The sequence below is a fragment of the Musa acuminata genome, chromosome BXJ3-9 (genome assembly GCF_036884655.1).
Source record: "Musa acuminata AAA Group cultivar baxijiao chromosome BXJ3-9, Cavendish_Baxijiao_AAA, whole genome shotgun sequence".
Lineage (NCBI taxonomy): Eukaryota > Viridiplantae > Streptophyta > Magnoliopsida > Zingiberales > Musaceae > Musa > Musa acuminata.
In genome coordinates, this window is record NC_088357.1 from 39,517,678 (window position 1) to 39,532,551 (window position 14,874).

The window sequence follows — 14,874 nt, forward strand, 5'->3', positions numbered from 1 at the left end:
TTATCAACTTAGAAAGATTTGGAATCGCAACCGTCATTTTTATCGCTGTACTAATTCACCCTCCCCACCCCCCCCCTCCCCCTAGTGGCGTATTGATTCTAACACATACAAATTTTTTTATGGAGGACTAATATTATTCTTATGAAATAGTATTGCTACTTTTGAGTATATAAATCTAAATTACAAGGATATCTAAAACAATATTATCTTATCCCATCACATAATTATTCGAAGTAAATTCTCTTTGAGAATTATCTAAATCTCCTAAATATGAATATAATTTTCTTAATATCATTTATAATTTTAATATAATTTTAGAAATTATTAATCTAGATCACTTTGGCAACTATAAGGCAAATACAATAATATAAAATATAGTTTAAAATATCTTATAAATGATAAAAAAAATTTATTATAAATTATATCCTATAAATCTACCATCCCAGCTCCCTTTGGTAGCTATAGATTAGATAAAACTTAGATATATAATTTATAAATAATATTTACTAAATTATTTCAATTTAATTTATGTAGATATAGTTTAATAATAAAATAATAACCGTAATAATTATTGAATATTTATCAACAAAAAGAAAAACTCATATGATAACTATAATCATGATAAAATATAAACCATACCTTTATATTAAAAATAAATATTATTTCATAATTATATATATATATATACATGTGAATAACCAAATAAATATCTAAGAATAATAATTGATTTTTTATTTATCGTATGCAAAATATAATCAATAAGTCATATGAGAAAACTAAAAAATCATAATTTATATTTTTTAATTTCATTTGAAACCCTTACACCAATAAATCTTATTTAATTAGGCAAACCTAGAATTAGGCTAAACATCAACCCAATTAAGTCAAGAATTAAAATTGATCAATATGAAAATTGATCAAAATTTTATTTTTTCTAAATTTGATTAAATAAAAATCTAGTAAATAGTCAAATATAGACATGATCAAGTCCAATCAAAATATTTAATTAATTAATTTTATAATTGAGGGCATAAATAAAAAAATTTAAATTTTAAAAGGGTAAAACTATAATTTGACATAGGATATATAATGATAATTTATAATTTTCTAAGGGCATAAAGAAAAATTAAAATTTAAGGACACATATTTCTCTTATTTTTTAGGATAAAACTATCTTTTTAGTCAAAAGAAAAACCTAACCTCCCTTTCTACATGAGATCGTCGTTGTGCGTGGCCATCACCTTCGCGTGGCGATGTAACTACCATTCGTAGCTATTGCATGAGATGCAATCACTGCACATAGTGGTGCTGCATAGTCATTGGCTACAATTAGGCGAGCAATCACCAGAGGCCACCCTCAATAATATATCATCAACAATAAGCTATCGACAATGGTCTATCAATCAAACACGAGGAACCTTACATCGCTCATAAGCAAGCGATAAAATGAATCGGATAGAAAAGCATACTAGCAATATTGATGATTCATTCATGCGACGTAAATAAAAACTAATTAACACCTCTTCATGAGTGAAAGGTACTAACAAATAGATCTAAAGTATTTGATTTCAAAATCATGGCTTTGATATCAATTGTAAACATAAAAATCATAAGCTATTATTTTACAAAAAACTTTAATGCCGAAATCTAAAATCAAATAACAATAGATCTCTAAATTTACGATACGTACCTTTCGATACTAAAATATTTTCTCTGATCTACTAGCATACCATCATCGGATCCGAGATCTGTAATAATATCGACCTATAAGGAGAACTAGATTCGTCTTCTCCTCTTTTCTTATCTTTTACAGGACTATTATGAACGTTAGATTTAGGAATAAAGGGATACAAGAGAATATATGTAATATCTCGATAACTAATTCACATGATTAAGGAGAGATAAGAGAAGATTTGTAATTTCTTAATAATATCATACAATTCATTTATCCATGTATCCGCATAATTAATCATTATGTGTATAATTCTTAGAAGGTATTATCTATTTATAGGCGAGAATAGATATTCTATGATAAGTAATTAGAAAAATCCCTCTCAATCAAAGTTATCTTTTGATGAATTATTTTATAATTATATTTTCTGTCTGATAGGTAATTATAATCAAAATCTAATCATATCCATAATATATTTTATATAATTGAATATTACTATATAATCTAACACCCCGTCATCTCCGTCACCCCAGTGGCTCTGTCCACACGATAGAGAGAGAGAGAGAGAAAAAAAAAAAAAGAGAGAAAAGAGAGCGAGCGAAGGAAAGAATAGAAGAAAGTCAACTTCTCTAACTAGCCTGTATCCAGTTCTCTCTCTAACTAGAGCAGACTGTGTATCTTGTGGTTCACATGATAAGGGAAGAAGAGAAGGAAATCACTCTAAGTGAGTCTTGCAGAGCTAGAGATAGAGATAGAGGCCAAACTCATCTGTCTCCCAAAACGAGAGAGTTAGAGAGAGAGAGAGAGAGAGAGAGAGAGAGAGAGCAGTGGTAATGGAAGAAGAAGAGAAGGAATTCCTTGATGCTCCCCTAACTAGCAAGTATCCAGGTTCTCCCTCTACCAGAGCAGACTATATGTAGATTTATTATGGCTCAAATGAGGAAAGAAGAGAAGGAAATCACTGTACCCGAGTCTTATAGAGCTGCTGCAGCTGTTCGAAGCCCAAACTGCCTCATTAAACTCTCCCTTGTCGCGGTTCGGCTTTGCAGTTATGCGTCTCGTTATAACTTAGAAGATCCAAATGATGCACAGTCCTGATTGGATCAGGACGAGTGGAGCCGGAACGCGTCGACATCAAAGTGGTTTAGAGATGCCTCGCACTTCGTTGGATCAGGAATTCTTCTCTCACACCATGTTGGAGATGTGGACATGAGAAGGCTTTTAGTAGCTAATGAATCACTATATCACACACAACAATGCAAATGTTGACGTAATGGTAACATGATACATAAAATCAAATGTCACTCTGCAGAACATCACATCATTCTACTTTATAAGAGTACAAACTAGTAATCCATTTACAACCTCAATTTTATTTGTCAAAGTTGCAGCTCAATACAAATTGTAGAATACAAAAGGAGAATAACATATACAGGAACAACACTACAACACTTCAAACCTTCTCTCCTCCATAATGTTACACAAGGACAATATTTCAAATAATATATTCTTACAGAAACTTTATTGTGTTGGTGGATTTGAGATAACTTTCAAGAACTGAAACTAGCTACATGGTGAGTGTATCAGGAAGAGCAGTATAAGCTCCTAGAATCTTGCCACCGACATCAGGGAAACACTCCTGGTTGGGCAGGGGCCCGACCTTGCCATCAGCTTCCACCTTGACAGGGTATTTCAGTAGGTGACCTGTCAGTGGTGTTATTTCCTCTGCAGTGTATCTCGACCAGTTCTCTTCAGCTATCTTGTTCACAAACTTTACACACTCCAAACTGTTGGGTTCCTTGAAACGGTCATCTATCATACCGAGATGTTCCGCCCACAATGACATCCTATATCCATATACCTGGAGCAATTCAAATTTTGTTAATATGCATTGCGCTTGGTATAATATGCAATATCAAAATTCTCTTTGAAAAAGGTAAACTATGATGGTACTTCAGTACCACCTTGCAAATGCAACAAGTGCTACAACAAGAACTAAAAGCAGGAACAGATGTGTAAGTACTAGAAAACTTTTGTCTGGTTTTGTACTAATACAATTACCACAAAAGCACCAAAACTTTCCATCTGGCTAACCAATCAGCTGCTTTAGTTTGCCAATTAAGGAAAGCATCTTGAGTCCCATTCATCAGCAAGTTAGTCTATTGAGAGATCCATTTTTTCAGTTACACTTTTAATTGATCTTGCGTAGGGTGACTTGGTTCCACCAACACCTGGTTTAGTCCACCTGGAAGGGCGACTAAAATTGGATCACTTTGTATCAGCTATTCCCACAAACTAGCTAATGCATAATATGACTACCTCCAACATTCTCCATTTAAATTTCTATCACTGCATCAGCACCACATCTATCATAGGGTTTATCATTGGCAAGGAACTCTCTTTCAGTCAGAAAAAAGTTAAGGTCCATCACATATCATGAAATTTCTCAGATGCTGTAGGAAAACGATACAAACTTTTAACTTTTCCATATTTTTCATTCAACATCAAGTTATTTTTTATGATTTTGATTTTTATGTATTCAACTATCAGAGGGTACTTGATGTTGAGTTTCTTGTCACTGGAATATTGATATGAATTGAATTGATTTTGACGATTTACTATGATGGGATTTTATTGTAATTTGGTATTTTATTGTAAAATAAAGAATACTTACATGTACCTGTTCAAGCACATCATCACCTATCCTCTAGCCATCAACACGTGTTATTTAAACCTTTAACCACCTATAGGATCGGAAATGCCAAAGCTTTTCTTGTTCCAGCAGTCTCTTCACAAGCTTTCTTCTGTGATTTGACACAGCAAAATCCCTAATTTCCAAAACAAATTATCTCTTGCTTTTTTGAAGGTAAACATGTCTAGCATTGTGCAGTTTTTTATGTACTTTGGCTGGTCTTCAAGGAAAAAACAAAACAAAATAGAAACAACTCAAATGAAGTCACACAAAAGTGGAACCATAGTTAATTAGCTACATCCATGTTGTAGTCATATTGTCCAACGCATTCTTTGACAATACAATCTTTTCCTGTTTCATTCTTCCACCCAACACATGCATTCTTTGTTTTCTTGCACTTTGCAAGTTAGAAAGCTTTCCTAAACTTGAGTCTGGAAATTCGTTGGGACAAACACCACTGTACAGGAGACTTGTCTTTAATATTCTAAGTTGATCTACCAACTCACTCATAGAGGTCCTTGTCACATGTCACTATGCCAATCAGCAGGCCTGTGAGATAGCATGGAAAAGCATGATTTAATGTGTTTCTAAAATGATTAACTGTATATCACAACAATTCTCAACTAATGATCCAAATAATCTTGAAGTCCCAGACATGGGACTCAAGGTTTCATCTCATGGATAATTTGATAATTGGACCAGATGCCTGTAGTTCCCAAACAATATGGTATTTCTAAATAATTTTTTCTTCATATGGTGGAAAGGCACAAAGCTTATCATTTTTACAGTAGCATGATAAGTTACTCAATATATGTTTAAACTCAAACTTCTTTGAACGATGCCTCAAATTAGCAGTAGAAAGAAGTTCAATCAGCAATGAACTATAACATAACTGCACAGTGTTCTATAAGGGTAGTTAGAAAGGAATACCAAGTTTCACATGATGAAGAATACATACAGACTCATATATTTTATGATAGTGATACTAAAATCTTTCATATATTATACATATTCAATGTATAATAAATGTTTGGAGATGGTTAAATAAAGTTTAGATTTAGAATTATAAAGTGATACAGAAGGATGAAACATAAAAGATGATAAATGGCAATGACCTGGCCATGTGGATGTCTTTTTCTCTTAGTCCATGTATGATGAGGCTGATAGGCTCCCATGGCTATCTCAGTATCTCTTGAACCAGCCAAAGATCTTTGGTTGATATTGGCTGAACCAATTATAACATACTCATCATCTACAATCATCCCTTTTGCATGGACATAGATCATAAACCGCCGAAACTTTTGTGACAATTCCTGAGTTCATTCAAGATGGAATACTTAGATATTAAATGTGAAGCATGGTACAAAAGCACTTGGTTATTTTCTAAAAGTAATCTATATAGAGTATGACAACCTAGATACTCATTTCCTTTGAGTTAAACCTCTATGATATGTAAGTCTCTACAAAGACAATATTAAGCAAGGCACATTAGAGAATAAAATAGAAGTAGCCTTGTCGCAATGTGAAGATCATAATGCTAATTGCAAACTTCAGACGTAACAATTTTGAGACAATCCATAAGATACAGAGGATTTATTGGAAACAGTGTGATCTCCCATGTCAAAATCAACATCAACAGGACAAATATGGAGCTAAAATACAAAAAAGTCACTAGCTATAAATATTCAGCTTTCAAATTACATCCAATGTTTGATGCAAGGTAGGCAATACCGAATGATATCGCCTGGTACGGGCGGTACATACCGGTCTGATGGGATACCGGTACGCGGACCGCCCGCAACCGGGCAGAACGTTTAAAAATGCCCCGTATCGGACGATACAGGGCAATATTGAGTGGTAACGATCGAAATTTCGACCGTTACCGCCCGGCACAACTCGGTAACGGTCGACATTGACCGTTACCGCATTGTAACAGTGCTACAATGCTCCAACGGTCAATTCCCGCATTGTAATAGTGCTACAGTGCTCCAACGGTCAAATTGACCGTTGGAGCCCTTTCTCATAGTATATAAACTCTTCTTCTTCCCTATTTCACTCCTAAACTCTTTTTTCTCTCCTAAACTCTATAAAACAACGATTTGTGAATTCAATCGAGGCTAATTTGGGAAGATTAAGAGGAAGAACTTTCAAATCAAGAGATATGTATTCTCTTTCTTTAATTAGAGAGCAATTAAGATCTTTAATATTATGATTAGTGTGTTTCATGCATATTAAATATTGAAAAATATTTATGATGCTGCGATTAGCCATTTCAATGATGATTTAATCGAAATTTGTTCGATTTTATGTCAATTCAATATGTTTAATATCTATTAGGGTGTTTGCCATGTTTATAGTGTTGAAAGAGAAGTAATTAATAAAAATTTAACTATATTAATCATGTAATTAGTGTATCTAATGATGATTTTATCATAATTTAAATCATATTAGATCAAAATAACATATTTAATGTTTCTTTTATGTGTTTGACATATATATGATGGTAAAATAGGTTTAATTAGGTTTTAGTAAAGTTATTTAATGCTGCGATTAGTCATTTTAATGATAATTTAATCGAAATTTATTCGATTTTATGTCAATTCAATGTGTTTAATACCTATTAGGGTGTTTGTCATTTTTGTAGTGTTGAAAGAGAAGTAATTAGTGAAAAATTAACTATGTTAATTATGTAATTAGTGTATCTAATGATGATTTTATCATAATTTGAATCATATTGGATCAAAATTACATATTTAATGTTTCTTTTATGTGTTTGACATATATATGATGGAACAAGACTTCCTTAAAGCTCGAAAAAGATATGTGATACTATTCTTACCTAATTTACATTAATTTTGCTAAACTTATACTATTACTATATTTATTTCTAACTTAAAAACACTATCCTAACTTTTTTTTTATTTTCAAGTATTTTCGGAGGGTTTTACACCCTAATTTAGGTGTACCGCTCGGTACGCCAAGGCGTACTGCTTGGTATACTATACTGTACCGTACCGAGCCAACGTCGAAATGCCGGTACAGTACGGTATTGCAGACCTTAGTTTGACATACCACCCGAAATGGTACGAAATGGTCATACATATCGGTCCGTTAGCTGACCTGTATGAGGATGATGTATCAGCCAACACAGTCGAAACTTATGCTGTATCAACTGATATGGGTTGGTACAATCGAAATTTCACCAATACCGATAAGTATGGGTGATGTATCGATAAGTACAGGTGATGTATCAGCCAACGCAGTCGAAACTTATGTTGTATCAACTGATATGGGTTGGTAGGTGGTACAATCAAAATTTCAGCAATACCGATCCAAATTGGGTCAAGTTTGGCCCCAACGATCAAATTGACCATTGGGGCCTCATTTGGAGCTTTAAATCGCCCCCTCTCCCCCTATTTCACTCACTTACACTCACTCATTAACACTCTCATTCTCACTCTTTCTCACACTCTTGCTTGTGATTAAAGTTTCTAATCAGCAATTAGTGGTAATCAAGCTATTAATTTGGATAAAAACAGACTGAAACTGAAGATCCAATGGAATTTCTCTCCAATTTGAAGGTATTTTGCTTCTTTGTATGTTTATTTATCATTTAATATAATTAGAGACGTATTAACACATATTTACAAAGATTAAACATGATTAAGGTCATTCTCTTGTGTTAGTCTTAATTAGTTCGATTGTCTTATATTTAGACCCAAATTGGAAGTATTTAGGTTAATCACTATCTTATGCATTTATTTACACCTCATATACACTCTATTCTTAATTAAATAAAATAAAATTATCATAGGATTTTTCTATAAACTTTCAACCATTGTTCAGCCTTTTCTAGAAAACTGGTGCATACTAGCGTACTGACATTATGTACATCAGTACTGACTGATATCTACCAATCCTCCCGTGGACCGACACCACCTGGGTATGATGATTCTTGATTACATCCACATCAAACATGTACAATACAGGACTTTGTTGTTTATTTTTTTCAAATGGCTCGTCATTTAATATGAAGTGAATCTGATAAAAATGTTTGAGGACTTCATAAATGAATAATGATATTTTTATTCATTTAAATGAATAACGATATTTTTATTCATTTTAATCCCTTAAAAATGATATTTCCAATGCATTTACGGAAATTAGCGAATTTATGAACTAAATAATGATTACATCTATGTAATTTTAGGTTTCAGCATTATGGAGCATGTTGATCACAACGTTAGACAGTTTCCACATAACAGAAACAGTAAAGAGAAAAAAAGGAGGTGAACTAGAATGTTGTTCAATACTTCAATATTTCTAATGAAGGGTTTACACTTTACACTATAAATATGAAGTTTTCAACGCTGAAAGAAAATTATTAACGATGAACTATGAAAGATAATTAATTAAACAATCATCCTACTAATGAATCAACTGCTAAGCCAGCCATAGAACAAAGATTTACTTCAAGAAAAAATAGCATCACAGTAACGATTGAAAATCAACAGAAATTACTACTTACATGCACAAATTACCTATTGATCTTTGGTTCTTACCCTTAAATAGCCAGGACTCTGTAAAACATGTTGTTGGTACTCATCTCATCTGGCAGCAGGAACGGGTGGAAGTTGTGATGTAAGAAATCAGTTTAAAATGTCAATTAAGTTTTGGTGTATTGATTCCAGACCAGTGCTCCAAAAATTAGGGAAGAGAGTCTTAATGAATATATAATATATAACTCCAGTTCAGCTCTAATATTCAGGAAGGATTCTGCCAAAATGATTTTAAATTGACAAATGACCAAATAGTTCCATTATTGACTTAAAACAACTTAAATATAAAATATTTAAGTTCAATCTTTTTGCTGCCATCAAAAGGTCGCGTTGGCAGGAAAAGATAAAAACCAACAAAAACAGCTGGATTTGACCACCGCTAACTAGTGTAAGCCAACAAAAACAGAAGGTAACCCCTAACCTTTTATGGAAATAAATATGCCATATTAGAGAAGAATAATGATTCCCTATTAACCTAAAATTTCAAGAGCACTTTATTGGAATAAAGTATGTATTTATTTGTTTTTGCATTACCAAACTCTTTATTCATATGATGATCAGATGAGTATTGGAGATATAATGAGATTTGTCACTATATTCAGAGCTATGAATAAATTTTGAGTCTTTAATTTGAAATATATTATATCTCAATCATATTTTTATGAACTACACTTCATTATTTTTGTTAATATTTTTACATACTTTTTTAATCTTTCACATGCTGATTTCATATATTTTTAAAAGTTAAATATCTTAGGAAATAAAAGCTAAAAGAATCTTTTTGCATTTAATAATTTTCTATTTTTTATCATTTGTTTGGCTTGATCTTCGACTAATTCCAATCCCAGCACCTTGATCTGACAGTATAAAAATAACAATATAGTCTCTAGTCAATCATAATGCTATTCTTGGGAACTAGAATAAATAGTTTTGAAATCATAAAAAGATCCCTTTCATGTATTGTTCTTGTTGTTTGACATTCAAATAGCATACTTAAAAAGTTGGGTAACTGTAATATGTGGATATCTGACATATATTGTGCGTTCGGACGCCCATGTCCATGCAGCATTGGCTATTGGTTGCATAATACCAGTGATTAAAATATTCAAACTTGAGCAAAATTTGTACTGTTTCTACAATAATTGCACTTTTCTTATCGTTGCTAGTACTCGTTTATGGATGCAGATGCATTATTATTACTTTCTTAAGAGGCTTTATCATTATCTCTAAACTAATTTATAAGTGTCTTCTTTTCATGACCGGTATGATAGTGGAATGTCTTGCCAACAAAAAAGAATTCTCTTTTATCTGTTCTGTTGATTGTCCAGTGAAGCATTGTAAAATGCTTAAACAGATTTAACTTGAACCATGTTTATGACTATATATTTTAAAAAGGCCCCAGTGGCTTTGATCATTTTTAGCTGAAACATCCCATGTTTTAGGTTAAGCTATAGCGAAATCCTCTTTGGTACATAGGAAACTAGATCTAACTTCTAATCACATCAATGAAAATTTTGAATTTGATGATAAATTTTCGCCCTGACCATACCAAATGATATTTACCGGTCAAGGACATGAACCAAAATATGTACCACTCCTTTCCAGGTGGTTTGTGGCCAGTTCATTGGTTACCAGGAATTAACTCTCCTGAATTGGTTTGATCCTTTCTTTTCCTGTTGATTTAGGGTTAAAGCAACCGCTGATCCCTTCTCTCGATTTCTCTTGCACTCACCTCTCTCGTGCCACCTGCCACACACCGGCTCACCAAGTACTGCTCCTCTTCCTCGTCCGCCTCCTATTCCTCCTCTGCTTCTACTCCTCTTCTCCTTCTTCTCCTCACCTCCTCCCCTTCTCCTCCTCCTCCTCCTCCTCCACCTCTCCCTTTTTGGTACATTATGTACCAGCACGGCAGCACACATGTCAGCATGCTGGTTCATACGGGACCCATAGTAGTCTGGTCGAGACCGGTATGGGTTTGATACCCGAGATTTTAAACTAAGCTCCAAGTATTTAAGGTAGTCATTAGGTGTCAGATGAGTGGAATGCCTATGTCAGCACTATGCCATCCGTGATGAAGGAATAAGGAAAAGAATCGAGGAAAATGAGGGCAAAAAAATTGTACAGGCAACGCAGAGAGGTGCATGCTAGTACCATGTCCTTGTCAGCAAACTCAGCATATGCATGGGCACACGGCTTGTATTGCACAAAATGCACAGTACATGCCTTGCCAACAAAGTACAGCCATGCAACCCATGCCACTGAATTTATCATACAACGTAAATGATTCATACTATTCCATTTGATGACTGAAAGACAAGTAAAACAATTTCAAATTATGCCATAGATACTTTACCTCTGGGATTTTTTCCAAGGACTGATCATCTTGTTGCAAGTTATCTTTTGGCGCTTCTTCACGATTTCCAAGACAATAGAAATTAAGATAATCTTGTGGATGTGCATTTTCAAGGTTCATGAATTTAAGAGCCCGTGCCACAATTTCATACATCATCTGTATTGTCTGGCCCTGTAGGAATCATAAGTTCCAAAAGTTAAAAGATTGTGATAATATGATCAACATAGGAAGCCTCAGTTACATAGAAGCAGAGTCTGCCATACCGAATCGTACCGCCCGGTACGGGCGGTATGTATCGGTCCGATAGGCTAACGGTACGCGGACCGCCTGTTACCGGTCCTCTGTAGCAATGCACTGTAGCAGTACAGACTACAGTACACTGTAGCACTGCAACGTTACATTTTACTGTTACAGTGCACTATTATAGTAGCAGTATAGTGCACCAGTATATTGTAGCAATGCACTGTATCAGTGCTATAGTGCTCGGTACACCGTACCGTACCGGTACCGAGCCCAGGTCGAAATACCGGTACGGTACGATATTGCGAACCTTGCATAGAAGCATAATGGATCCAATGTTGTCAAGATCAAGTTGACAATGTAAGTGACATTCTTAATTATATTAGTTACTACCAATATGGCTTTTGGTATATTGGTTACTACTAAAATGATGGGAAAAGATCCATGTAACCGATCCCAAATAGTTGGAACTTACGACTTTGTTGTTGTTGTTGTTGTTATATGGTGAATTCTGTCATTCTAGTCAATACAATATCAGTCTGACAAGATTCAATATAGATAGTGGTATCAGGGTTTAAACCTTGACCTGATCCACTTTGTAGTTTGTACTGCGGATGGAAGAGCATGGAAATGCAAATGGTTACTTTGATTACATGGCGTGGAGTATCGAGCCCTTGTGGAAGTAAACAAATGGCATGCACTGATAGGCTGGAAGTCATCAGAAATACTTCCAACCAAAATGACACTCCTGTAATTCTATCTTTATCTTGATGGGGCCAAAAAATATTTATTTTTATTAATGTACTCATGGAACAGGTTAATTCAGTTTCATTTTATATGGCATCTTAAGAGCAATAGGTTGATCTCTGGTTGGGAACTGAAACAATTAGGGAAGAAAATTTTGTTTAGTGCCTGACATGGTCTCATGTTCCTTCAATGAAAGTATTCAACGCACAGATAAGAAACAAAGGAGAGTTAAAAGGAAATTTATTGACTAAAATATAAAACTGTTTTGTCGAGCAGACTACAATCTAAGCACAACCTGTGAAGCAAAAAAGAAACTCCAGATAAACCATAAGGCAAAAATCATCATACTCCAAAACATTATACATTCAGTTCATGGAACCATACTAGTTTATTATTTATGCATATTGTACAGAATTTATTAAGAACTATGTTGATTATAGTTGGTCAGTTAATTTTGCATAGATAAAATTACATCCACATTTTATTAAAGAGTATGATCTTTTCCGGTGTAGGAATAGCAACATAAGAATTATATACAATGATTTCCTTGGGAAATAAGCAATAGGATTGCATATCACAACATACTGTGTGGACATCAAAATGTTATTTTGAAAAGCATGTAACGATCCACAAAAACCAAGCAGCATAGTTTCATATTTCATCATATTATGGATTTCCAATCTAATAAAAATAGTGATAATACTAAAATTTTCTTATTGCATTAATTAAGAAAACGAAGAAGATTCTCAAACCCATTTGACAAAACCAATATAAATACACTGAAGATAATGGTCCACATATGTTTCATGTACTGTTTGCACCTCTAGAGAAGCAGATAGAAAAATGACTAGCTCCATAAACTTTTAAGGTACTCTGACTGAAGTTAATTAAAATTGACAAAACTTAAGAAGCAATAAAAGAATTTGTACATACGAAAAAAGAAAAGGATACATATAACAAGTGTAGTAAACAAGAAAACATGAGCAGTATCAGATGAAGAAAATAGAGTAAGATAAGTTACATTGATATAAGTAAAATATAAAGAACAGATAGAGAAGAAAGAAACATAACACAGATAATAGATCAGAAGTACAAGGAAAACCAAATCATACATTAAGCAAGAATAAGATGAGCTTAAAAAAGTAGCAAATGAGTGCAGGCCTTGATACATAGACTTTGAAGGAAACAATCTTATTTAGAGGTAAGCTTATGTACATATAGACTTTGAAGGAAAAGGTTGATTGAAAATATAGACCAACTCTGTCACCCCAATTTAGTCCCACATCACATGTAGGAGGAGAATTGAATTAATTTATAGGGGTAGATGGATTTACCATCATAGTCTCAGCTAGTGATTCATGCTCATCAAAGTAAGAGGCCCATAATCACCTTGGATAAGGTTGTGACAATCTGAAAACCAAGAGAGAATAGGCGAACTAGAAAAGCAAATCTGAAAGGGCTATATTTTTAAAAAAGAAGATAATATTATAAACCAAACTCTTTACCTGTCCTCCTCCCTCTCTCCATTCTTATAACTTCAAACAAATCATCTCCATGCTAAAAAACAATAGAAATAAAAGGGTGAACCAATGCACGAGGCTCATCCAGGGGGCTAATTACAGATTATCCCCTATAGTTAGACGTCCTTAGCATCCTAGTCCCTAGACTTCAAAAAATTTATATTTGAATCCTCATAGTTATGAAAGTGAAACATCTACGTTTATTTACCTTAACATCATCAGTTTTACCAACAGAAATACGAAAATAATAGGCAAAAAAGTAATTTCAATGTTCCAATTGATGGTGGTGACTACTGTAGATGAGGAGAGTAGCGACGAGACATGAGGGTCGCTCTACATCACCGACCCTTTCGCCACTCGACAATTGTGTTGACAACGACATAGATGCAGAGTGACGAACGGGCCGCTCGGCATCAGCGTCGACGCCAATGCAGTTGCCGAGCGGCACTACTCTGTATTGCGCCACTCTGCATCTACGTCGGCGCCAACGCATTTGCCAAGCGGCCCTTTTGCTGCTCTGCATCTGCATCGACGTCAACGCAGTTGTCGAGCAATGAAAGCGTCACTCGGCATCTGTGTCGGCGGCCCTTTCGTTGCTCAGCAACTGCATTGACGCTGACACAGATGCAAAGCGACAAAAGGGCCACTCGACAATTGCGTCGGTATCAACGCAGTTACCGAGCGATGAAAGGGCTACTCAGCATTTGTGTCGACGCCGATACAAATGCAAAGCAACGGGATGCAAAGCAATGTGATGCAGAGCAACGCTGCTCTGTGTCTGCGTCAACATTAACGCAGTTGCCAAGCTGACACGGACTTAGCTGGATTTGCCTAAGTCGTGCGGCACCCTTGCGTGTCCGTCCGCAAAGGTCAGCCTCCCTGAAGCCTCCCATTGTCCCTTAGGACCAACAAAAGAAAGAACGGGTTAGAGAGAACGCCTCAATCGGGATCCACAAGCAAACATCTCCGAAAAACACTTCATAGACAATGCAAATTATAAACAGACTTTACAAGCTCTGAACAGTGGCACAACAAAGGGTAAAATGGTCCATTACAGACCGAAAAGCTCTCGCACGTGTCCACATGACACA

At 34.7% G+C, this 14,874-nt stretch overlaps 1 protein-coding gene across 3 annotated transcripts in view; it reads right to left on the bottom strand.

Annotated features, from left to right (window-relative positions):
* Positions 1–2,943: 2,943 nt before the first annotated feature.
* LOC135649594 (phospholipase D delta-like) overlaps positions 2,944–14,874 on the bottom strand; it is a 43,604-nt gene continuing 31,673 nt past the window's right edge. The window contains exons 8-10 of one of the 3 annotated variants that reach the window (XM_065168109.1): positions 11,277–11,447; positions 5,480–5,677; positions 2,944–3,533 (exon numbers count right to left, since the gene is read on the bottom strand). In XM_065168109.1, the coding sequence (XP_065024181.1) occupies positions 3,240–3,533; positions 5,480–5,677; positions 11,277–11,447 (663 nt within the window). In that variant the 3' untranslated portion in view covers positions 2,944–3,239. Of the gene's footprint in view, positions 3,534–5,479; positions 5,678–8,948; positions 9,141–11,276; positions 11,448–14,874 lie in introns of those variants that run through there. The other 2 variants (XM_065168110.1, XM_065168111.1) reach the window with 2 other exon arrangements.